This window comes from Symphalangus syndactylus, chromosome 4 (genome assembly GCF_028878055.3).
Source record: "Symphalangus syndactylus isolate Jambi chromosome 4, NHGRI_mSymSyn1-v2.1_pri, whole genome shotgun sequence".
NCBI classification, from domain to species: Eukaryota; Metazoa; Chordata; class Mammalia; order Primates; family Hylobatidae; genus Symphalangus; species Symphalangus syndactylus.
Window position 1 is genome coordinate 138,322,284 of NC_072426.2, and position 26,980 is coordinate 138,349,263.

At 44.7% G+C, this 26,980-nt stretch overlaps 1 protein-coding gene across 1 annotated transcript; it reads left to right on the forward strand.

The window, feature by feature from the left end:
- The first annotated feature begins 12,915 nt into the window (after nucleotides 1-12,915).
- TRIM60 (tripartite motif containing 60) lies at nucleotides 12,916-15,128 on the forward strand. Its single transcript, XM_055276317.2, has 2 exons — nucleotides 12,916-12,967; nucleotides 13,453-15,128. Exon 2 carries the CDS (start codon nucleotides 13,457-13,459, stop codon nucleotides 14,870-14,872), a length of 1,416 nt encoding a protein of 471 aa, XP_055132292.1. The 5' UTR covers nucleotides 12,916-12,967; nucleotides 13,453-13,456; the 3' UTR covers nucleotides 14,873-15,128.
- Nucleotides 15,129-26,980: the final 11,852 nt, after the last annotated feature.

A 26,980-nucleotide genomic window follows, 5' to 3' on the forward strand; every position in this document is an offset into this window, starting at 1 on the left:
CAATAAAAGTTATGTGAATGTGGCCTTTCTTTCCTCATTGAAGATTTAAGAGTTAAAAAGTGAACTGCACATGTTTACGTGTACATATATATGTTAACATAATACCATGAGAAAAATTTTAATTTTCATTAAATAAAATATGTAATTTTTATAGGTAATATATATATATCATGTAAAATATTTACATATAATATATACATATCATGCTACTATAATACAATAAAGATGTTTATAATTATATGAAATTTTAAATATATATTAACATTTATGTGTTTCTAAAGTACGTAAGTATTGCTAAAAATTAAAATACATGAGTCAGCAAGGTTCTTTCCCATGTGGCTACCCCCAGCTTAGGTCCTGCTGAAGGCTCCATGCCTTTTACTGAGTCTCCCTCACCTGTACCCCTAAGGTGATTCTCACTGAGATATTCTGTTTCCAGCAGAGGCTCAGAGATGCCCTGTGTGCACTAGTCAGGGGTTCACAGAGGACTATGAGCTCCTTACGTCCTTGCAGAACAGATTCCTGGTCCTCCATCCAGGGCAGGAGCACAACACAATCCATCTTTTCTGTTTCTGTTTTTTTTTTTTTTTTGAGACGGAGTCTTGCTCTGTCCCCCAGGCTGGAGTGCAGTGGCGCAATCTCGGCTCACTGCAAGCTCCGCCTCCCGGGTTCACGCCATTCTCCTGCCTCAGCCTCCCTAGTAGCTGGGACTACAGGCGTCCGCCACCACGCCCGGCTAATTTTTTTTTTTTTGTATTTTTAGTAGAGACGGGGTTTCACCGTGTTAGCCAGGATGGTCTCGATCTTCTGACCTTGTGATCCGCCCGCCTCGGCCTCCCAAAGTGCTGGGATTACAAGCTTGAGCCACCGCGCCCAGCCTCTGTTTCTGTTTTGAGTCAGTCTCGCTCTGTCACTTGGGCTGGTCTTGAACTCTGGGCCTCAAGCGATCCTCTCCATTTGGTCTTCCAAAGTGCTGGGATTACAGACCTGAGCCACCAGCCCAGCCTTTGGTTTAATGTTATGGTGGAATCTGGCCCCATTCAGCCTTAAGCCTTTAGAGTTTCCTTTCCTTCATCCCATTGGTCAGACTCCAGATCAGTGTCCCCCCGACCACAGCCTTTATCATCCTCTCTGATTGCATCTTCTGCACTAAGATGTGAAGATTTGAAGATTTCACTTATTGTTCCCTGTTCCTACTTCCCACTCTTCCATCAAATCTCAGACTTCATCACAAGAGGGTATTTTTCTGAGAAAGTAGCCCTAAGTTATTTTATTTATTTATTTATTATTTTTATTTTGAGACTGAGTCTCACTCTGTTGCCCAGGCTGGAGTGCAGTGGCCCGATCTCGGCTCACTGCAACCTCCGCCGCCCAGGTCCAAGCGATTCTCCTGCCTCAGCCTCCGGAGTAGCTGGGATTACAGGCATGCACCACCATGCCCGGCTAATTTTTTGTAGTTTTAGAGAGACGGGGTTTTGCCACGTTAGCCAGGTTGGTCTCTTAACTCCCGACCTCAGCTGATCCGCCCGCCTTGGCCTCCCAAAGTCCTGGGATTACATGTGTGAACCACCGCGCCTGGCCAAGTAGCCCTAAATTTTAAACAGAAAAGTGCACTGGCCGGGCACGATGGCCCACGCCTGTAATCCCAGCACTTTGGGAGGCCGAGACGGGTGGATCACGAGGTCAGGAGATCGAGACCATCCTGGCTAACACGGTGAAACCCCGTCTCTACTAAAAAATAGAAAAAATTAGCCGAGTGTGGTGTCGGGCACCTGTAGTTCCAGCCACTGGGGAGGCTGAGGCAGGAGAGCAGCGTGAACCCAGGAAGCAGAGCTTGCAGTGAGCCGAGATCGTGCTACTGCACTCCAGTCTGGGCGACAAAGCGAGACTCCGTCTCAAAAAAAAAAAAAAAGTGCTATGTCAATTCTATGATTTCTTCTGCAAATATTAGCCTCTTTCAGTGTCTCATTTACCAAGTTATAAGACTTAAGAGGCTCCTCACAGCCGGGCGCGGTGGCTCAAGCCTGTAATCCCAGCACTTTGGGAGGCCGAGGCGGGCGGATCACGAGGTGAGGAGATCGAGACCATCCTGGCTAACACGGTGAAACCCCGTCTCTACTAAAAATACAAAAAAAAATTAGCCGGGCGTGTTGGCGGGCGCCTGTAGTCCCAGGTACTCGGGAGGCTGAGGCAGGAGAATAGCGTGAACCCGGGAGGAGGAGCTTGCAGTGAGCCAAGATCGCGCCACTGCACTCCAGCCTGGGCGACAGAGCGAGACTCCGTCTCGAAAAAAAAAAAAAGAGGCTCCTCACAATTACTAATCCTTCAGCCTTGAAGATTTTACCGTCAAGTTTGTCCAACAAACTCATACTCGTCCCTTAAAATCTACTTTAAATATCAATTCCTCAGGCGAGACCTTGGTGAGTCTTAGTTGGTAGGATGGGGCCTAATCTCCAGGGTGGTAACTACGCAGCCTCTCAACCAGAGACGCAAACTGATCCAGAGAGATGATTATTCCTCTTGCGGGCGCCTGTAGTCCCAGCTAGTCGGAGAGGCTGAGGCAGGAGAATGGCGTGAACCCGGGAGGCGGAGCTTGCAGTGAGCCGAGAGTGCGCCACTGCACTCCAGCCTGGGCGACAGAGCAAGACTCCGTCTCAAAAAAAAAAAAAAAAAAAAAAAAAAAACACAAAACTAACCACCCTGGCCGGGCGCGGTGGCCCACAGCGAGGCAGGCGGATCGCTTGAACCCATGAGTTCGAGACCAGCCGGGGGAACGTGGCGAAACCCAGTCTCCACCAAAAAATACAAAAATCAGCCGGGCATGGTGGCGTGCTCCTGTAAGGTGGGAGGATCATTTGAGCCCTAATGGTCGAGACTACAGTGAGCCGAGACCGCACCAGACCCTGTCTCAAAAGAAAAGAAAAAAAGTTGCTCATAGGAATGAAAAATCTGAAAAGATTGCCATTGTGATTTAAATGACCCGCTAAAGCCATCAGGGCCCCCGCTACGGAGGGAGCCGCCCCAGGCTCTCCTCAGAATCTCCTCACTCTCCCTGCACCCTGGGGCATTGAGCATGCTCAAGCCTTTCCCGCCCACTTCCGGTGGAGCAGCCAACCACCGCGCGGGTCAATTGTGTGCCTAAAACTCGAAAACCAAGGCGCCCAGGGTTGTGTGAGGGTTTCCGCTCTGCGCCTCGTGGGGTTCCATGGGTCTTGCACAGCATCAGTCCTGAGCCGCCGGTCCAACTGCTCCAGGTAAGCTGGCAGGGCCACAGGAAAGGCGCAGCAGGGCCTGGCGGGAGGCTTACTTAACTGGGCAGGGGCTTCCTGAGTATCAGCTGTGCCCAAACCTCGGGGTCGCGACCTGTCCACGACTGAGCTCAGGCTGTGGATCCTTTTTTTTGTTTTTTGAGACGGAGTCTTGCTCTGTCACCCAGGCTGGAGTGCAGTGTCGCGATCTCGGCTCACTGCAACCTCCGCCTCCCGGATTCAAGCGATTCTCCTGTCTCAGCCTCCTGAGTAGCCGGGATTACAGGCGCTTATCACCACACCCAGCTAATTTTTGTATTTTTAGTAGAGACGAGGTTTCTCCATGTTGGCCAGGCTGGTGTCGAACTTCCGATCTCCGGTAGTCCGCCCGCCTCGGCCTTCCAAAGTGCTGGGATTACAGGCGTGAGCCACCGTGCTCGGCCGGATTCTGTTTTAGCCGCGGAGGCGGTGGGACCCCGATGATTGAACTTTGAAGAAGATTCGGATCTGAACACCAGTTTGGGAAGTGGCCACGTGATCTCCAAAAATTATGGTGGGAGCGTTAAGGAAGGATCTCCCACCCTACAGCGCCAGCACTTCTCTGATGGATTTCGTCTCCTTCCGTCCTCACAAGGATCTGGCTGTTAGGAAACTGCTACGGATGAGAAAGTATGGGCTCACTTAGGTTTCGTATCATCTAAAGTAATAGAGGTTGAATCTTGAGATCTGGGAATCTCCCACAGGTTTGATTTATATTCTTTGAGCCCAATTATGGACCAGCACAAGAATCAGGGTAGGAGCCAGGTGCGGTGGCTCACACCTGTAACCCCAACATGAGGAGGCCGATGCGAGAGGATCGCTTGAACCCAGGAGTTCTAGCTCACGCTGGTGCCTGGGCAACATAGTGAGACCCCTGTCTCTACAAAAAAAAAATCCGGGCATGGTGGGGCGTGCCTGTGGTCCCAGCTACTCGGAAGGCTGAGGTGCGAGGATCGCTTGAGCCCGGAAGCAGAGGTTGCAGTGAATGGAGATTGCGCCACTGCACTCCAGCCATGGCAACAGAGTGAGATCCTGTCTCAAAAAGTAAAATAAATAGGGTAATAGAAGTTGAATTTTTCTTTTTTAATGTGACAAGATCTCAAGCAGTAGAGGTTGAATTTTGAGAGTAGGGAATCTACCGCAGGTTTGATTTATTAGCCTAATAATTATTGAACACACACCGTACACCAGCATAAGAATCAGAGTTGGTAATTCAGTTTTGAGGAAAATAAGGAAGAATTCAGACTGTGAACTGTACTCTCCAGTGTCCTTAACCAAAGATTGACAAAAATAAATATAAAAATCTCAACTATAATCTGCAGTGTGATAGATATGTGGAGCCAGGAAAAGAGTAAAGTCCAGATGTTGGCGAGTCTTGTAATATTTAAGAGTAAGAAAAGCCATTCCAGTGGAAATCAGAAGGTTATAGGATTATATTTGTGTTTGGAAACTATAGAGTTATGGAATTGATTGAGGGGATAGAGCGTGTCAAAAATAAAGCCAGACACTGGGTAGTCATAAGGACAGATGTTAATCACTACTGTACTATTGCAATAGGGAGAAGAATTCAGCATGAACAGAGCTGAACTGTGATTTGTACGGATGTGACCAAGTGCTTCAAAGGGGAACTGGAGAATGAAGGTACTGAGTAGGGGCTCAGTAGAGTCAGGAAAGTGAAAAATTACAAAAAGTAGGAAAGGGGTGGTTGGGTCATGTGAAACACACCGGGGTTTGCTCACTGGCACTTAAGGAAGTCAGACCCCAACTCTCCCATAGATGCTGGGAGACAGGGGCCCTGTCTTCAGGTATCAGAAGATAATTACTATAGTAGTAATTATAGCTTGGACTGGGAAAAGTGGCTTACAATGCTGTTCTTTAAACTTCATTGCCTGAGTCTGGAAGATGGGTTAGGGGAAACTGGAGTGTGTGGGGAAGGACGGACCATTGAGTTCCAGGATCTATGCAGAAATGTTCCCTGCACCTTTTTATTTTAAATGAAATACGCTTTTTTTGTTTTTTTTAAGATGGACTCTCACTCTGTCGCCTAAGATGGAGTGCAGTGGCGCGATCTCGGCTCACTGCAACCTCCACCTCCTGGGTTCAAGCAATTCTCCTGCCTTAGCCTTTCTGAGGAGCTGGGATTACAGGTGCATGCCACTACACCTGGCTAATTTTTGTATTGTTAGTAGAGACGGGGTATCACCATGTTGGTCGGGCTGGTCTCGAACTCCTGACCTCATGATTCACCCGCCTTGGCCTCCCAAAGTGCTGGGGTTATAGGCATGAGCCACTGCGCCCGTCCATGAAATACCCTTTTTTACAGCAATGTGGTTCTTTCGCAACATATTGCCTGTACATCTTTGTTTAGAATGCTTTAAACTTCCACTTCAAATTTACCCAGCCCCAAAGCATCCATTAAACATGGTGTGTTAAAACAAGGATTAGGAGCCTATGCAATGACATTGTTATTTATGAAAATGTTAAATTGGAAGGTGGGAAGAGTTAAAGGACACATTATTATTATTTATTTTAATTCCTTATTATTGAAAAATATTATTTTTAAGATGTAATAATACCTTACTGTCCCTTCAAAATTGGAATGTACATGACATTTTCTGCCCAACTACTGCTATGAGCAGTTAACACCTTTTCTAGGCCGGGCGCGGTGGCTCATGCTTGTAATCCCAGCACTTTGGGAGGCCGAGGCGGGCGAATCATGAGGTCAGGAGATCGAGACCACGGTGAAACCCCGTCTCTACTAAAAATACAAAAAATTAGCCGGGCGTGGTGGCGGGCGCCTGTAGTCCCAGCTACTCGGAGAGGCTGAGGCAGGAGAATGGCGTGAACCCGGGAGGCGGAGCTTGCAGTGAGCCGAGATTGCGCCACTGCACTCCAGCCTGGGCGACAGAGCGAGACTCCGTCTCAAAAAAAAAAAAAAAAAAAAAAAAAAAAAACACCTTTTCTAATTAGGAGCAGTGAGAGATACAGTAGCTTTTAGGCCAAAATAATACTATAATATATATACTACAACAGTTAATGACATAAATGTAGACAGTTTGGCTAGATTTCTTTTATTTTTTATTTTTTTTGAGACGGAGTCTCGCTTTTTCACCCAGGCTGGAGTGCAGTGGTTCAATCTCGGCTCACTGCAAGCTCCGCCTCCCGGGTTCACGCCATTCTCCTGCCTCAGCCTCTCCGAGTAGCTGGGACTACAGGCGCCCGCCACCACGCCCGGCTAGTTTTTTTGTATTTTTAGTAGAGACGGGGTTTCACCGTGGTCTCGATCTCCTGACCTCGTGATCCGCCCACCTCGGCCTCCCAAAGTGCTGGGATTACAAACGTGAGCCACCTCGCCCGGCCAATTTGGCTAGATTTCTAAATGCTCTTTTCACTTGGAAATTTTATAAGATTTTGTACTAATACCTGTATGAGTATCCCGAAGACCACCCCTAGGTTTGGTGATTTGCTAAAATGACCACAGGACTCAGCATAGTATTATTTGAGGTTGTAACTTAATTTTTTTGAGATATCTCGCTCTGTCATCCAGACTGGAGTATAATGGCACAATCATGACTCACTGAAGCCTTGAACTCCTGGGCTCAAGGAATCCTCTCACCCCAGCCTTCTGAGTGCTGGGACTGTAGGCACATGCCACCATGCCTGGCTGATTTTTATAAAATGTTGTAGAGATGAGGTCTTGCTCTGTTGCCCAGACTGGTCTTGAATGTCTAGCCTCAATTGATCCTCTTGCCTCAGCCTCCCAAAGTGATGGGATTACAGATGCAAACCACCGTGCCTGGCCAACAATTATGGTTTATTATGGTGAAAGGATACAAAGCAAAATCAGCAAAGGAAAACGGTGTGTGGGATGAAGTCTGGATGAAACCAAGTATAAGTTTCCAAAAGTCCTCTCTACCTGATGTCACACAGGACCTGCTTAATTTCTCTGGAGACAAAGTGATAAGTGAGTGAACTGTTATATACCAACAATGCTCATTGAAAATTTGTCTTTCTAGAATTTTTATTGAGAAGAGATCATGCAGGCTCCTCTACCTAGCTTATATCAAAATTCTAGTTTCTCAGAAGGAAAGCAGCTATTCATCATAAACCTCATTGTTTGTATAAACACTGTAGGTGTAGTAAGCCACTCTTTTTTTTTCTTTCTTTCTATTATTTTTTTTTAGACGGAGTTTTGCTCCTGTTGCCCAGACTGGAGTGCAATGGTACTATCTTGGCTCACTGCAACCTCCGCCTCCCGGGTTCAAGCGATTCTCCTGCCTCAGCCTCCTGAGTAGCTGAGATTACAGGTATGCGCCACCACACCCAGCTAGTTTTTGTATTTTTGGTAGGGACAGGGTTTCATCACATTGGCTAGGCTGGTCTTGAACTCCTGACCTCAGGTGATCTGCCCGCCTTGGCTTCCCAAAGTGCTGGGATTACGGGTGTGAGCCATGCACCCGACCAATAGTGAGCCATTCTTACAAGGGAATGGCAGGATCCATTTCCTCATAAGTTCCTTATAAATTCTGGAGATCAAAGTTGCCAGACAAAAGCCAAGTAGCAGCCTTGCAAGCAGCCTTCTAAGGGTGGCAGCCTTAGGCCTGCTGTGCTCATTCTTCTGCACAATACCACTTGGTGAGCATCTGTTCTGGGTCAGGTGCTGTAACATCCTTACATTTTTTTTTTTTATTTAATGCTTTCAGCTTTTTGAAATAGAAACAAACTCAGAGAAATTAAGTTAGTTGATCAATGACAAATAGATCTAGGTAAGTGAATGTTGGAGTGAAACACCCATCCCATTAGAGACCGCTACCTAATAATTTGTGTGATATCTGTTTACATCATCTTACATGTTTGTTTTTTTAAGTTTAAAAAAATCTTAATCTTCCCCTTGTTAGATTATTTGATATAGTGACAATCTGTGGATGTCCATCCAGATGGGTTAAACAGAATACTATATGAAACACTTTAATAAAGGTTTTCAAGGCTATGCACTAATGTGAATAGAAGAAAAGATGGTGTGCTCAGGCCGGGCGTGGTGGCTCACAGCTGTAGAGACTTTCTCATCTGTCTCACTTTGAGACACTGACCCAGGCAGATCACTTGAGGTCAGGAGTGTAAGACCAGCCCGGCCAACATGGTGAGTGGATCACGAGGTCAGGAGATCGAGATCATCCTGGCTAACATGGTGAAACCCGGTCTCTACTAAAAATACAAAAATTAGCCGGGCATGGTGGCAGGCACCTGTAATTCCAGGTACTGGGGAGACTGAGGCAGGGGAATCGCTTGAACCTGGGAGGCGGAGGTTGCATTGAGCCGAGATTGTGCCATTGCATTCCAGCCTGGGAGTCTCAAAAAAAAAAAAAAAAAAAAAGACTGGGCACGGTGGCTTACGCCTGTAATCCCAGTTCCCAGCACTTTGGGAGGCGGAGGTTACAGTGAGCCAAGACTGCGCCATTGCACTCCAGCCTGGGCAACAAGAGCAAAACTCTGTCTCAAAAAACAAACAAAACAAAACAAAACAAAACAAAAATGCATAGTGTGCTTAGTGATTTAGTATCTCACTACTAGTCACACCAGTTAGTATTAGGACTTTGGATACGCCTATCAAATCATTATACATTTTTTGTTTTGTTTTTGCTAAGTCTCGCTCTGTTTCCAGGCTCGAGTGCAGTGGTGGGATCTTGGCTCACTGCAACCTCTGCCTCCCAGGTTCAAGCAATTCTCCTGCCTCAGTCTCCTGAGTAGCTGGGACTACAGACGCGTGCCACCATTCCCAGCTAGTTTTTATATTTTTTAGTAGAGACGGGGTTTCACCATGTTGGCCAGGATGGTCTCCATCTCTTGACCTTGTGATCCGCCTGCCTTGGCCTCACAAAGTGCTGGGATTACAGGCATGAGCCACCACCTCCTGGGCTCAAGCAATTTTCCTGCCTCAGCCTCCAAAGTAGGTGGGATTACAGGCACCTGCCACCATGCCTGGCTAATTTTTTTGTATTTTTAGTAGAGATGGGGTTTCACCATGTTGGCCAGACTGGTCTCGAACTCCTGACCTTAGGTGATCTACCCACCTCGGCCTCCCAAAGTGATGGGATTACAGGCGTGAGCCACCACACCCGGCCAAATCATTGCACATTTAAATTCCATGTTTGTAATTGAAGATAATAACCAAACTTTCAGGGTTTGTGATTTTACCTTACTTGCGAGCTATTAAGTTATCCTGTTAATATTTAATGGATACTTTCAGAAGACATAACACTCTTGGATTGGAGACAAAGAACTGCATTACTCCTGGCACAGCTGGCAGCATGAGCATCATGCTGGTGTTGGTTCCCCACGCCTCCCAAGTCCCACAGAGGTGGTGCAGAGGGGCCATGGTAGATGTCACACACAATGTAGGTCTGCATCATAGCCAGTGAACCCCGAGCTTGGGAATCTATTTTTTTAGCAAACCTGTTCTTTGTCCCAAGACTTTACGTCTTCTTTCTTTTTTTTTTTTTTTTTTTTTTTTTTTTTGAGACGGAGTCTCGCTCTGTCGCCCAGGCTGGAGTGCAGTGGCGCGATCTCGGCTCACTGCAAGCTCCGCCTCCCGGGTTCACGCCATTCTCCTGCCTCAGCCTCTCCGAGTAGCTGGGACTACAGGCGCCCGCCACCACGCCCGGCTAATTTTTTTGTATTTTTAGTAGAGACGGGGTTTCACCGTGGTCTCGATCTCCTGACCTCGTGATCCGCCCGCCTCGGCCTCCCAAAGTGCTGGGATTACAAGCGTGAGCCACCGCGCCCGGCTGACTTTACGTCTTCTTTCAAGGATGCTTCCTGCAAACACAACCATGAGAAATATCCTAGATAGAGTGGTCATAGTGGAATTTTTGGCCTATTCAGGAGACCAGAGAGGTACACTCAGGGCCCAGGGCCTATGACAGATCTGCGTTGTTGTGAGGGTTTAATTAAGGAGATGGGTTATTGTGTGGAAAGCACTGTTCCTGACACATAGTAAACCTTACCAGAGAAGGAGACTTTTGAGCTGTTTCCAAACATCATGAGAGATCAGTCTTGGGGAAAAGGTGAGGAAAAGATCCTCTAGGTAAAGGAAATAGTGTTTGCAAAGATGAGACATTTACATAGAATGGTTAAACAAATTCTGAACCCTACTAGATCAGAGGAAGATAGAGCTGTGAGTCAGTGTATGTTAGAGAATGCACTTTCACTAGTCCATTTCTACCATCCACACACTGACCTAGCAGAGCTATTTAAGAGCACTCACATGGATGACAGTGGCCAGAAGATCTGGTAAGTAATTCGGAGTCAAAGGGAAAAGTAATGAATTTACCTATAGACGGGATTACTTGCAGGTGTATCTAGGAAGGCAGGACAAGTTCAGCTCAACTTAATTTTCACAGTTCCTTCAGGACCCTAAGCCTGATGTAGCTGTTTGTGCTACTGAAGTGTATTGGATTGAAATGGGTGAGGAATAGATGTTAAAATATGTGACAACTACATATAACCTGTTTCATTAATTCTTTTCGTTCTTTTCTTTGAGACATGCTTTGTCGCCCAGGCTGGAGTGCAGTGCTGTGATCTCGGCTCACTGCAACCTCACCTCCTAGATTCAAGTGATTCTCCCACCTCAGCCTTCCAAGTAGCTGGGACTACAGACAAGCACCACCATGCCTGATTAGTTTTTTTTTTTTTTTTTTGTTTGAGACGGAGTCTCGCTCTGTCACCCAGGCTGGAGTGCAGTGGCGCGATCTCGGCTCACGCAAGCTCCGCCTCCCGGGTTCACGCCATTCTCCTGCCTCAGCCTCTCTGAGTAGTTGGGACTACAGGCGCCCGCCACCTCGCCCGGCTAATTTTTTGTATTTTTAGTAGAGACGGGGTTTCACTGTGGTCTCGATCTCCTGACCTCGTGATCCACCCGCCTCGGCCTCCCAAAGTGCTGGGATTACAAGCGTGAGCCACCGCGCCCGGCGCCTGATTAGTTTTTGTATTTTTAGTAGAGATGGGGTTTCACCATGTTGGCCAGGATGGTTTCCATCTCTTGACCTCATGATCTGCTTGCCTTGGCCTCCCAAAGTGCTGGGATTACAGGTGTGAGCCAATGTGCCTAGATCCTGTTTCATTAAATCTAAGATGAATGATTCTATTCATACTAGAATAATTCTGAAATGGGCTGAGTGCAGTGGGGCTCTCTTTTAATTTTGAACAGTTTCCCAACCGAAATTTTATCTTTTATAACATTGACATTATTCTCTATTTGTATTATTTTTGGATTTTATTCATTCATGTATCCACTTGTTCATGATTCACTTTCTTGAAGATCTTTACTGATTTTCTACTACCTCCCTATGAATAAGGTAGACTAAGTACCTATTCCAGTCTATCTCATTCACCAGCTAAGGCCAAAAGAGAAACAAATACCTGAAGAAAAGAATCTCAGATTATGATTGAGTTCTATGAAAGTAAAGAGATGGGATAGTGAGAGACTAGAGAGTGGGGTGGGAGGCAGTCAGACTGATGAGCAGCAGATAGGATTTGTGAGGTGACCCGAAGGAAAAGAGAGGTGTTTATAAAGATCATGACCCCTTCACCAGTAAATATTTAAGCATGTATTTCCTAAGAATGAGGACATTTTCTTTTGCAGCTATGGTGCAGTTAGGAAATTCAGGAAGCTTAACTTTGATGTATTACTAGTATCTAATAAATAGTACATACTCCATTTTTTCACTGTGTCCTATACTATCTACTTTATTGCAACTTTTTTTTCCCAGTCTGGAATCCAAGCTAAGAGAATGAATTGCTTTTCTTTTTTTCTCATATATAAGGAAACAGGCTGGGCATGGTGGCTCACACTTATAATCCCAGCACTCTGAGAGGCCAAGGTGGGAGGATTGTTCAAAACCACCCTGGCCAACACAGACCCCCATCTCTACAAAATATTTTAAAAATTAGCTGGGCCCAGCGGCACAAGCCTGTGGTCGTGGTTACTCTGCAGGCTGAGGCTGCAGAGAACCATGGTCATACCACTGCACTCTAGCTTGGGTGACACAGAAAGACCCTGTCTCAAAAAAAAAAAAAAAAAGCCTGCTTTTTTTCCCAGCACTGTTGTCATTTGTGCTGTTGAGAACCATTTTCATGTTGAGAACCATTTTCATGTTGAATCTTGTATGACTTGGATTTCTTCATTGTTATATATACATACATACATTTTTATATATAGTTTTATATTATAGGCCAGGTGCGGTGGCTCACACCTGTAATTCCAGCACTTTGCGGAGGCCGGGGAGGGCAGATCACATGAGGTCAGGAGTTTGAGGCCAGCATGAAACCCCGTCTCTACCAAAACTACAAAAATTAGCCAGGCATGGTGGTGGGCACCTTAATCCCAGCTCCTTGGGAGGCTGAGGCTGGAGAATCACTTGAACCTGGCAGGCAGAGGTTGCAGTCAGCCAAGATCATGCCATTGCACTCCAGCCTGGGTGGCAGCGAAACTCCATCTCAACAAATAATAGCAATTGTATGTTATATATAATAGAATTTTATATATAATATACAATAGAATTTTATGTATTTCATATATATATTCTGTAAAAGTTCTCCATAGATGGTAATGCTTTGCTCCCTATTGCAGGTTATCAGTTTGCCCCATCATTGGTTAAGGTGGTATTCTCTACATTATAAAGGTACTTATTTTTTCTTTGTAATTAAAATATAATCCTAGAGTAAAATTTAGAGAATGTGAATATCATTCCCCCATAAAATTTTACCCAATAGTTTTTACAGTTAGTGATGATTCTTGCCTGAATCAGTTATTATATTGTGATTCCAAATCCAGGAGATTTTGAAATTAAAAATCTTTTCTCAGCCACAGGAATGACCGCTGTATTATAACCTGTGTCTAGTTTATTAAAGAAGAAAATCATTACACTTAGATTCAGACAGGCTCATCTATAATAGAGCTGTAAGCTTTGAATTATTATCCTCCAAGCTAAGCAGCAGGGAACTAAACAAGACTTCAGTGGGTGCCATCAGCATGCCAGGCTAGTGAAACCTAAACCTGATCAATCTACAAGGTCTGGGAGGGGTATCCACTTCTCACTGGGTTTGCGCTCTACGGAGGCAGGACTGATCACAGGGAGGTTACCTTATGCACTACCTTTGTTCGCAGCTCGATGGAGTTTGTGACAGCCCTGGTGAACCTCCAAGAGGAGTCTAGCTGTCCCATCTGTCTGGAGTACTTGAAAGACCCAGTGACCATCAACTGTGGGCACAACTTCTGTCGCTCCTGCCTCAATGTATCCTGGAAGGATCTAGATGATACCTTTCCCTGTCCTGTCTGCCGTTTTTGCTTTCCATACAAGAGCTTCAGGAAGAACCCCCAGCTCCGTAATTTGACTGAAATTGCTAAACAACTCCAGGTTAGGAGGAGCAAGAGAAAGAGGCAGAAAGAGAATGCCATGTGTGAAAAACACAATCAGTTTCTGACCCTCTTCTGTGTGAAGGATCTAGAGATCTTATGTACACAGTGCAGTTTCTCCACTAAACACCAGAAGCACTATATTTGCCCTATTAAGAAAGCTGCCTCTTATCACAGAGAAATTCTAGAAGGTAGCCTTGAGCCCTTGAAGAATAATATAGAACGAGTTGAAAAAGTGATAATTCTGCAAGGCAGCAAATCAGTGGAGCTGAAAAAGAAGGTAGAATATAAGAGGGAAGAAATAAATTCTGAGTTTGAGCAAATTAGACTGTTTTTACAGAATGAACAAGAGATGATTCTTAAGCAGATACAAGATGAAGAGGTGAACATTTTAGCAAAACTAAATGAAAACCTTGTAGAACTTTCAGATTATGTTTCCACGTTAAAACATCTACTGAGGGAGGTAGAGGGCAAGTCTGTGCAGTCAAACCTGGAATTACTGACACATGTTAAGAGTACGCACCACAAGTATCAAAACCTAAAATGCCCTGAACTCTTTTCATTTAGATTAACAAAATATGGTTTCAGTCTTCCTCCTCAATATTCTGGCTTGGACAGAATTATCAAGCCATTTCAAGTAGATGTGATTCTAGATCTTAACACAGCACATCCTCAACTTATTGTCTCTGAGGATAGAAAAGCTGTGCGATATGAAAGAACAAAACCAAACATTTGTTATGACCCAAGGAGATTTTATGTCTGCCCTGCTGTCCTAGGCTCTCAGAGATTTAGTTCTGGCCGACATTACTGGGAAGTAGAGGTGGGAAACAAACCTAAATGGATATTGGGTGTGTGTCAAGACTGTCTTCTTAGAAACTGGCAGGATCAGCCATCAGTTCTGGGTGGATTCTGGGCCATTGGGCGATACATGAAGAGTGGTTATGTTGCGTCAGGTCCTAAGACAACCCAGCTTCTGCCAGTAGTAAAACCCAGTAAGATTGGTATTTTTCTGGACTATGAATTGGGCGATCTTTCCTTTTATAATATGAATGATAGGTCTGTTCTCTACACTTTTAATGATTCTTTCACAGAAGCCATTTGGCCTTATTTCTATACTGGAACAGATTCCAAACCTCTTAAAATCTGCTCAGTATCAGATTCTGAAAGATAAGGAACTGGTAAATGAGTCTGTTTCAGTTTTTGTAGGTAATGTAGCCAGTAAATTTAATCTCATTTCTGGAATCTTTACATTTTACCACTGAAAGCCAGAGTCGATTTTTCTCCTATATTTTTGGCAACTATAAGATGTTCATAATGCCACTTTTATATATTCTATGAATATCAATTGTCAAGTGCTTTGATTTCTAAGATAAAATATTTTAGAATTATGTTACTTAACATGTCCAATAAAATGTTTTCAAATTGCCTACATTTTTTTTTTAGTTAAGCCAATTATTTAAAGTTGCATACATTATTTGAATATCATGCTTGCCACATACCTTTCTTTTTAGTGGATTCTTTTGTTTACCTCCGTATTTCTCATAATGTGTTTCTGTTCTTTCGTGTGTGTCAGTTGAAACAATTGACTTATTTTTATGGGTAATGAGGATTTCACTTTGTTTAAATCCTTTCACCACATATACTTACCTATGCACAATCCATAAATAATCTCTAACAGCAATTTTTTTCTTTCTGTATATCACCTGCCAATCTAGACCAACTACACTAGGCCAGTACACTTCCAGTCACTACCATTCTAGGAATTGACCTCTGCTCTTGGATTCTTTCTTAGTTTAAGCCTCTGTTTTCCTCTTTATCTTTTCATTTTGGGGTGCCATCAACCCAAATGTTGCAGCATTGTAAAGTTTGGCAGACTACAAGTTTGCAAATGACTTTACTCATATTTAGGTGACAGATATTGCAATCATTTTAAATTTTTAAAACTTGATGGTTTTGACAAGTCTATCAGTCTGATTCTCGATGCTTGGATACCACTGTTTTTCATAATCAAAGGATTATGATGTTTTGTAGCCCTAGTGTTTGAACTTTGTTTATTTTACTGAGTGATCAAAGCTTAGTTTAGTATCCCTTATCCAAAATGCTTGGAACCAGAAGTGTTTCAGCTTTCAGATTTTGGGGGGGGGTTTGGAATATTTGCTTATGCACAATGAGATATCTTGGGGATGGGACCCAATTTGAAACAAAAAATTCATTTTATACACATAGCCTGCAGGTAGTTAATATATAAACACTTAATAATATGCATGAAACAAAGTTTGTGTACATTGAACCCTCAGAAAGCAAAGGTGTCGGGTGTGGAATTTTCCACTTGGGTGTCATGGCAGCACTCAATGTTTCAGATTATGGAGCATTTTGGATTTTATGTTTTTTGATTAGGGATGATCAACGTCTGCCTTCAATTTGGAATTGTATTAGATGAGCAAAACAAAGGTTTCCATCCTTAAGCAGCATACTTCCTGGAGGGGAGAAAGGAAACAATAAAATAATAAACACAAAGAATTGCTATAGTGTGTTAGATGCTGATCAGATACTGTGGTGACAGGGAAAAGTAGGCCAATGTCACCTGTATGAGTGCTGTGCATGAGGGAGAGTCAGCTATGTGAAGTGGGTGGTCAGGGTAGGTATCTTGGAGAATGTGGAATCTGAGCAAACATTTGAGTTGAGGGAGTAGGCTTGGAAATAGCATCCTCATCAAATTTTATTTCAGAGTGAATGGCTTGAGAAAGTGTATGGGGAAGGGACTGTCAAGCTGTAATAGCAAGGAAGCCAGTGACAAGTAGTGAGTGAAGAAAAATACTGGAGTAAGGTCAGAGAGGAAGTATATTTCCTCTAATTTGATCTCGGGGTTTCTCCAGAGAGTGGCTATACACTCCAGCCCTGCCCTACCTCAACTCCAGGGGATTTGGTAGTGGATATTTACAGGGTGCCTTTGATGGGATATTTCTTTATCCTGGTGGATGGCCTAATGCCTAAGTGTCCAATCTGTGACCAGGAGTCCCTCTCGTAGGAAACTTGTTTCTACTGGCAAACACCCTTGTGGCTCTTGTCGGACCTATTTCCAGCTTATTCATGCCACTCTGTAGGACAGCCCTGACCAGGAGAAAAGTTAAGTCCTTGTGTTGGTAGAGTTTGACACAGAGGAGGCAACACAACAAAAACACATTAAATAACAGAAACAGTTTTATTACAGGTCCATGAGAGAAGACGGTACTGTTGAGGGCTGATGAGAAGGCTGCAGGGGCAGTGCTGCTCACCTAGCAGTTGAGGAGCCAGAGAGAGACAGACCAATGGGCCAAGGCCTTTACTGGGGTCCAGTGCATTTCCCAAGGGGCATTCTAGTTGGTGGATTTGGGGTAAACAGGCATGAGTTTTGTGGGGTCACACTGTATGAGAGGTAGTCCTTGCAGCAAATGTATACAGTCCCTGTGGGGTGTGCAGGTCAGTGGAGTGAGTCAAGTAGGTTTTATCTACATGTCCCATTAGGGAGGTGGTCACCAGAAAGCTGTTGTATAAGGCAGATACCTGGATTAAATACATTGAGGAACAGAAGTAGAGAACTGGTAACAGTATTAAGGGCAACCAAGCCTTGCTTCTGGTATGAGAAAGTTAAACCCTTATTAAAAATGGATGTTTACAGCTCAGGAAGGCAAAAAATTTAAAACAAAAAATGCTGAAGGCTGGACACAGAGGCTCACACCTGTAATCCCAGCACTAGGGGAGGTCACTTGAGCCCAGGAATTTGAGACCAACCTGAACAACATAGTGGGATGCTACCTCTACAAAAAATTTTTAAAATTAGCCAGGCATGGTGGTGAGCACCTGTCGTCCCAGCTACTTGGGAGGCTGAGGCAGGAGGATCACTTGAGCCCAGGAGGCCGAGGCTGCAGTGAACTATAATTGTGCCACTGCACTCCAGCCTGGGTGACAGTGAAACCTTGTCTCAAAAAAGAAAAAAGGAAAGAAATCATAGGAAAAATATATTTACTATTCATTAAATGGAAGTAGATCATAAAGATCTTCATCCTTGTCATGTTCACGTTGAGCAGGCTGAGGAAGAAAAGGAGAAGTTGGTCTGAGGTAGCAGACGCAGAATAAAATCTGTATAAGTGGATCTGCTCAGCTTGTACCCATGTTGTTCAAGAGTCAACTGTACACTACATCATCTATGAATTATTCTTGTCGTGGTGGCTCACGCTTGTAATCCCAGCACTTTGGGAGGCCGAGGCGGGCAGATCACGAGGTCAGGAGATCGACACCATCCTGGCTAACACGGTGAAACACCGTCTCTACTAAAAAAAATACAAAAAAAAAATTAGCCGGGCGTGGTGGCTGGTGCCTGTAGTCCCAGCTACTCAGGAGGCTGAGGCAGGAGAATGGCGTGAATCCAGGAGGTGGAGCTTACAGTGAGCCGAGATCGTGCCACTGCACTCCAGCCTGGGCGACAGAGCAAGACTGTCTCAAAAAGAAAAAAAAAAGTTGAATCTGAATTTAGCAAGCCTTTATAACTAGCTCTCAGTTTACAGAAAATATGGGGGTCAAGGAATAAGTTAAGTGACACAGGAAATGACACATAAATGTGTGAAATAATATAGGACGGTTACCTACTCTCCTCAACAAGGCAATGATTTTTTTTAGTTGAGACCAATAAAATTTCTAAATGTAAAACATAAAACTTCTTTCAATCCAGATTTGAACAAACCAACTTTAAAAAGACATTTTATTTTATTTTATTCTGAGATGGAGTCTTGCTCTGTCACCTAGGCTGGAGTGCAATGGAACAATCTAGGCTCACTGCAACCTCTGCCTCCCAGGCTCAAGTGATTCTCCTGCCTCAGCCTCCCAAGTAGCTGGGATTACAGGCACGTGCCACCACGCCCAGCTAATTTTTGTATTTTTAGTAGAGATGGGATTTCACCATGTTGCCCAGGGTGGTCTTAAACTCCTGACCTCAGGTGATCCACCCAACTCAGCCTCCCAAAGTGCTGGGATTATAGGTGTAAGCCACGGCACCCGGGCAAAAAGACATTTTCTAAGGCACTTGGGGAATTTTCAATACATATTAAGTATAAAATGATACCAAGGAGGAAGCATTGCTTGTTTTGTTAAATATAATAAAGGTTATTTAAGATTATACCCATATTTGTTGGAGTGGGTACTTCCCCCCCATTGATAGCAATTAAAAGGAGGAGAAAACAGGAATTAGTGAAATCCTATGAATGTTGAATGCTGATTGATGGAAATATGGGATTTTTAAATTATGTATTTATTTTTATTTTATTTACTTCTTTGTTTTGAGATGGAGTCTCACTCTGTTGCCCAGGCTGGATTGCAGTGGCGCGATCTCGGCTCACCACAACCTCCACCTCCCACATTCAAGCGATTCTCCTGCCTCAGCCTCTGGAGTAGCTGGGATTACAGACATTGGCCACCACGCCCGGCTAATTTTGTATTTTTAGTAGAGACGGGGTTTCTCCAAGTTAGTCAGGCTGGTCTCGAACTCCCAATCTTAGGTGATCCGCCCACCTCAGCCTCCCAAAATGTTGGGATTACAGGCATGAGCCACTAGACCTGGAGACATTTCTACTGGTACCTTACCAATGAGGTAAGGTATCTCCATGATTACCTCCAGTAACTCCATGATTACCTTCATCTACCCCCAAGAGACTGGGCCTGCCACTCTACGCCACGCCCAGAGCCTGGCAGGCCTCTGCCTAAAGATCTGTAGGGTGAGCGACCTGCAAGACTCACAAGAGGGGAAGCCAACAGAGATACCTACCAACGGAGTGCTGTGCCTCCTGGTGCCAACAAGAAAGCCGAGGCTGGGGCTGGGTCAGCAACCGAATTCCAGTTTAGAGGCGGATTTGGTCATGGACGTGGTTAGCTACCTCAGTAAAATTGGAGAAGATTATTTTGCACTGAATAAACTTACAGCCAAAAAAAAAAAAAGGACCAGACACAAATAAAACTATGGTATTTATAAAACATGGTAGCTCACGCATGTAATCCCTGCACTTGGGGAGGCTGAGGAGGGTGGATCACGAGGTCAAGAGATCCAGACCATCCTAGCCAACATGGTGAAACTCTGTCTCTACTAAAAATACAAAAATTAGCCAGTCGTGGTGGTGTGAGCCTGTAGTCCCAGCTACTTGGGAGGCTGAGGCAGGAGAATCGCTTGAACCTGGGAGACAGAGGTTGCAGTGAGCCGAGACCACATCACTGCACTCCAGCCTGGGTGACAGAATGAGACTCCGTCTCAAAAGCAAAACAAAAAATAAATAAAACTATGGTGTGATCTCACATATATGTGAAATCTAAAAAGATTGAATACATAGAAGCAGGGAGAATGGTGATCACCAGGGGCTGGGAGGCAGAAGAGTGGGGAGATGTTGGTAAAATGGCACAAAGTTACCGTTATACATGCTGTACAAATCTAGTCTCCTTCACCCAGATGATCACTACTTACACCAAGCTTGTCCAGCCCGCAATCCACAGGCTGCATGCGTCCCAAAACAGTTTTGAGTGCAGCCCAATATAAATTTGTAAACTTTCTTAAAACATGAGATTTTTTGCATTTATTTATTTATTTATTTTTCGAGAAAGAGTCTAGCTCTGTCACCCAGGCTGGAGTTCAGTGGTGCCGTCTCGGCTCACTGCAGCCTCCGCATCCTCTGCGTCTCGGCTTACTGCAACCTCCGCCTCCCGGGTTCAAGCGATTCTCCTACCTCAGCCTCCTGAGTGGCTGGGATTACAGGCATGCTGTCACCACACCCGGCTAATTTTTGTATTTTTAGTAGAGATGGGGTTTCACCATGTTGGTCAGAGTGGTCTCGAACTCATGATGTTGTGATCTACCTGCCTCAGCCTCCCAAAGTGCTGGGATTACAGGCGTGAGCCACCGTGCCCGGCCCATTTTTGTGTTTTTTTTTTTAAGGTCATCAGCTGTTTGTTAGTGTTAATGTATTTTATGTGTGGCCCAAGACAATTCTTCCAATGTGGCCCAGAGAAGCCAAAAGATTGGTTACTCTTGACTTAGATTGAGGCCTTAGCTTGATCTTAGCCATTTCCCCAGGAAGCCTTCACTGGCCGGGTCACACTAGGGGAGGTAAGCCTGTCATCTGCTCCTGTAGTCCACTGTTCTGCGGCATCAGAACACCCACGACTGCTGGGCGCAACGGTTCATGCCTATAATCTCAACACTTTAGGAGGCCACAGGGAAATCGCTTGAGCCCAGGAGTTGGAGAGATCATTCTGGGCAACATAGTGAGACCCCTGCCTCTACAAAAACATGGAAAAAATTAGCCGGGCATGGTGGCCCATGCCTGTAGTCTCAGCTACTCGGGAGGCTGAGGTCGGGGGATCACTTGAGACTGGGATTTGGAAGAGGCTGCAATGAGCCCTAATTGTGCCACCGCATTCCAGCATGCAGGTAAGGCGATAGAGTGAGACCCTGTCTCAAAGCAAACAAACAACAACAAAAAAAACACTCAGGACACCTAGTAAAATGGCTCTTGCAGTGTCTGTCCTGTGACTAGATTTATAAATGCCCTCCTCAGTGAAAGCAGAGGCCGAAGCTATCCAACCGTTTGACCAAAGCCTTAGTTAGCATAGTATCTGTACTGTGATTGTTTATAAACAATTGAAACTAATGAAAGGAATGCCACAAGATACAGCCCAGGGCACTGAAGAAAGTGCTGTGTTTTAAAGTAAAGATCTTTGACCCTGGAGGGGAAAAGGTACAAATAGGACACTCAGAGGGAATGGGAAGACTGGCTGCCTAGCTGGCCCTACTATTTCATTTTTGTAGGTGAGAAGATGGCATGTCTGGCCCCCTGCTGGCTCCCCTCCCCCAAAGGCCCCTCTTCCTATCAAGTTAACTGCATTTTTTCCCTCCCACACTTAATGACCACCCATCCTTCCAGGCCCCATTTTCTCTTTTCCTCCCTCCCACACCCTGGGCACCCCAAATCACTCTACTTGGGCAGACTGGAGCTGTAAGAAAAGCAAACTATTTGGATTCAAGTAGACGTTACATGGGTTGGAATCTAGACTTACCGCTTACTTCCTACCGGTGTAACCTGGTTGAGAGAAATCATTTAACTGACAAGGACTCAGGACACAAGGAAAACACCCATCACCTCCCTGCCTTTTTGGAAACACAGGAAGAATGTAGAAAGCTAATGGGATATTTTGGTATTAAATAACACAGATTTCTTTGGACACAAAAATTCAAGATCTTCCAAACATTGATTTGCATTTTTTATCCTTGGATCTGTTTGGTTTTCCGGCTGCTGATTATACTGAATGTTGTGCATAATGGACCATAGGTGAACAAGGCTTCCTTGGAAGTCTCTTTCTTATATGTAAATTCTATTTATGTATAAAACTTAGAGATAAGTCTCTGTTGCACAGGCTGGAGTGCAGTGTCGAGACCGTAGCTCACGCCAGGCGCAGTGGCTCATGCCTGTAATCCTAGCAATTCAGGAGGCTGAGGTGGGCAGATTGCCTGAGCTCTGGAGTTCAAGACCAGCCTGACCAACATGGAGAAACCTCGTCTCTACTAAAAATACAAAAAGTAGCCGGCCGTGGTGGCACATGCCTGTAATCCCAGCTACTTGGGAGGCTGAGGCAGGAGAATTGCCATTGCACTCCAGCCTGGGCAACAAGAGTGAAACTCTGTCTCAAAAAAAAAGGAAAGAAGGAAAGGAAGGGAAGAGAAGGGAAGGGAGGGGAAGGGAAGGGAGGGGAGGGGAGGGGAGGGGAGGGGATCCTTGCTGAAGTTGCAAGGAATTTTCCCATAGCCCTATATTTAATGTCAAAATTTTAAAACAGCCTAGATATTGAGAGTGATTTAATAAATTATACTGTACTTACATAATGCTGTATGACCCTGAGGTACTAGAGTATTTTTTTATATATATAATATATATATAGAGAGAGTACTAAATACATTCTCCAGAAAAAGGTTTACAATATACTTTTTGAAAAAATATACTGCTGCTGAGGCTGGAGGATCTCTTGAGCCCCGGAGTTCAAGACCAGCCTGGACAACTTAGCGAGACTGTCTGTATAATAAAAAATTAGCCAGAATGGTTGTCCGTGCGTGTAGTACCAGCTACTTGGGAGGCTGAAGAGGGAGGATTGCTTGAGCCCAAGAGCTTGAGGCTTCAGTGAGCCATGATAGTACCACTGCACCCTAGCCTGGGCGACAGAGTGACACTCTCTCTAAAAAAGACAAAAAGAATGTCTCAATATACGTACTTTAGAATATGATTACAATCATCCTTCGATATCTGCAGAGGATTGGCTCCAGGACTCCCTTGGCTAACAAAATTCAGACGGATTCTCAAATCCCTTACAGTTTGCCTCAGTATGGGTGGGTTCTGCCTCAGCTAATGGAAAATATTCCATCAGTGATTGGTTGAATCCTGGGATGCAGACTTTGATTTCCAGATGGTGTAGAAAAAAGAAAAGAGAAGAATCCCAGGATGCAGAACTTGGCAGATACTGAGGGCTGACTGTATTTTTGGGTGATAGTATTATGATTTCCTATTCTGTGTGTTTAGATATTTTTATACTATGATGTTTGTGTAAAAATAATATAGATATTAATTCCATATATTCCATATATTTATATATATTCTTATTTTTTCCTGTACTTGCTTTTTTTGTTTTTTTAATTATAAGAAATGTAAAAGCCAGGCAGAGTGGCTCATGCCTGTAATCCCAGAGCATTGGGAGGCTGAGGCAGGAGGTTCACTTGAGACCAGGACTTCGAGACCAGCCTGGGCAGTATACTGAGACCCCTGAATCTAGGAAAAATGAAAAAAAAAATTAGCCTGATGTGGTGGTGTGCACCTGTAGTCCCAGCTACTCAGGTGGCTGAGGCAGGAGGATCACTTGAGCCCAGGAGGTAGAGACTGCAGTGAGTCATGATCGCACCACTGCACTCCAGCCTGGGTGACAGAGCGAGGTCCTGTCTATAAAACCAAGTACATAAACCCGATTTTATAAAAAGAAATTTCAATCATATGCACAAGTAAAAAGAATAGCAAAGGTCTCTTGAATCACTCATTTTCAACAGTCATGTACATGTGGCCAATCTTGTTTTATCTGTACATGCTGGTCCTGACCTCCTATACGTAGACTCTTTTAAAGCTAATCATATCATTTGAAGACATCATTTGATCCAAAGATACTTCAGCATATATCTCTAAAGGAGAAAGAGTCTTTTTAAAAATAATGGTAATGTAGCCTATAGTCCCAGCTGCTTTGAGGGCTGAAATGGGAGGATCACTTGAGCCTGGGAAGTCCAGGCTGCAGGAACGGTGTTTGCACCACCACATCCAGCCTCGTTGGCAAAAGTGAGACCCTGTCTCAAAAAATGAAATAAAATAAAATAACAGTAATAGGCCAGATGTGGTGGCTCATGCCTGTAATCCCAGCACTTTGGGAGGTTGAGGTGGGAGTGTCAGAGGTGTTTGAACCAGAGCAACTCCGTCTTGAGTAGGGGCTAAGTAAAATAAGGCTGAAATCTACGGGGCTGCATTCCCAGACACTTACTCATTCTAAGTCACAGGATGAGATAGGAGGTCGGCACAAGATACAGGTCATAAAGACCTTCCTGATAAAACAGGTTGCAGTAAAGAAGCCGGCCAAAACCCACCAAAACCAGGATGGCGATGAGAGTGACCTCTGGTCGTCCTCACTGCTACACTCCCATTAGTGCCACGACAGTTTACAAATTCCATAGCAACATCAGGAAGTTACCCTATATGGTCTAAAAAGGGGAGACATGAATAATCCACCACTTGTTTAGCATACCATCAAGAAATAACCATAAAAATGGGCAACCAGCAGCCCTCAGGGTGCTCTGTCTATGGAATAGCCATTCTTTTATTCCTTTACTTTCTTAATGAACTTGCTTTTACTTTACTCTATGGACTCGCCCTGAATTCTTTCTTGCACGAGATCCAAGAACCCTCTCTTGGGATCTGGATCGAGACCCACTCCAGTAACAGGAGGATCACTTGAGGCAGGAGTTCAAGACCAGCCTGGGCAATATACTGAGACCCCATATCAAAAAAAAAAAAAAAAAAGTAACAGTAATATCATAATCACCCTTTAAAAATTAAATGTAATTTAAGTATCATCAAATAACTTTTCTCCTTTCTTTTTTTTTTTTTTTTTTTTTTTTTTTTGAGACGGAGTCTTGCTTTTTCACCCAGGCTGGAGTGCAGTGGCGCAATCTCGGCTCACTGCAAGCTCCGCCTCCCGGGTTCACGCCATTCTCCTGCCTCAGCCTCCCGCGTAGCTGGGACTACAGGCGCCTGCCACCTCGCCCGGCTAATTTTTTGTATTTTTAGTAGAGACGGGGTTTCACCGTGTTAGCCAGGATGGTCTGGATCTCCTGACCTCGTGATCCGCCCGCCTCGGCCTCCCAAAGTGCTGGGATTACAGGCGTGAGCCACCGCGCCCGGCCTAACTTTTCTCCTTTCAAATTCCGCAGGCTGTCTCAAAATTTGTGTGTTTTAGAGTTAGTTTGTTTAATTCAGGCTCCAAACAAGATCTACAGATCAATGTATTCTTTTCTTAATACTAGTAAGCAATGCCAGGTAGCTAACTGTGATTAAATATATATGCACGCACGTCCTCATATTACAGGTGAGAAAAATAAAATTCAAGGAGATTATAAATTACTTGCTCAAGGTTGAGGAGCTAATAAATGGCACAGCATGACTGAAATCATTTAGAATTGGGAAAGATATTAGTAATCTATTGATGAGATATAGGCTTGGGTCTCCTCTACAGATAAATGGTGGTGTAAGTCCCCGGGGTGTGTCTGAGAGCACACAGGGAGTATGTCAAGAGACAACCAGAACACATCACTCTACAATCCTCTGATGGTCTTTGTCTCTATTTATTTGTTCTTTTCCCAGAAAATATTAAATATTTAAAATATACTATATTAAAACTCTACTATAGTTTAGAGGATTGAAAATATTGTTTCACTTTTTTGTTTGTTTGTTTTTGAGATAGAGTCTCGCTCTGTCGCCCAGGCTGGAGTGCAGTGGCGTGATCTCGGCTCACTGCAACCTCCGCCTCCCGGGTTTCTCCTGTCTCAGCCTCCAGAGTAGCTGGGATTATGGGCGTGCACCACCACGCCCAGCTAATTTTCTGTATTTTTAGTAGAGACCGGATTTCGCCGTGTTGCCCAGGCTGGTCTCGAACTCCTGAGCTCAGGCGATCTGCCCCCCCTCAGCCTCCCAGAGTGCTGGGATTACAGGCGTTAGCCACCATGCCTGGCCACTCAGTTTCGTTTTTAAGACAGAACTCTCACTCATTTTGGCATTAAAACCCCTTTGCAGGAAAAATTGCTGTATTTTGATTATTTCCTTTATAATCATAGGGTGGGGCCAAAACCAAATGGAATCAGCTAATGGGTGGGAGGGACAGAATTGAGAAAGGATCACTTACCCTCAGAAATGTAAATTAATCCAAATAATCTATTCTTTTACTTTGACTTCATGCTCTGGGCTGATTGATTACCTTTAGGAATTATAATGAGTGTTTATCTCGTCTCCCATTAGAGCCACTCTGGCCTTTGCCCCTGACACTCCACTGAAATGCTCCCATGCATTTTTATCAGTCCCTTTACAGTTGTCCTGATCCCCTAGAGCGGGACCCTGCTGCCGGCCCCTGACAGCTGCCCCTCGGTCTCTTTGGTCTCTTGGACAGATGACTCTTTCTCTGCCTGCCCCTTAGGACTCATGGCTTCTTGAGGATCTGTCCATGGCCAGTGTTGTCAATCTGTCTTCTGCCTTCACAGGACACACATGAAGCCAAACACAGCCCCCAAATTAGCATCCCAGGTGACAGCACTGGATTCTGAGGGGTGGGGGATAAGGGAGGACAGCCAGGGTCAGCTAACTAGGTGAGGGTTCCCAGGTGTCCCCAAGGAGGGTGTGTCGGAGCTCAGGGACACAGTGTGGGGCACGACAGCAGGACTTGATAGTGGATTTATTTGTAGGGAGCAAAAGAAATGAGGGAAATCAGAGATGTATTCTTGATTTTCTGCTTCAAATACTAGGTGAACAAAGGTTCCATTGATTGAGGTGAAGACTGGGAGAGGGCCAGGTTTCTGGCTTCAGAGTTGAAGAGAAATCAAGATGCCTGTTTTGTTTTGGTTTTGAGACAGTCTCACTCTGTCGCCCAGGCTGGAGTGCAGTAGCGCCATCTTGGCTCACTGCAACCTCCGCCT

Excerpts from the sequence above, each read along its gene's own strand:
- TRIM60 (XM_055276317.2), top strand. The coding sequence starts at position 13,457 with ATGGAGTTTGTGACAGCCCTGGTGAACCTCCAAGAGGAGTCTAGCTGT.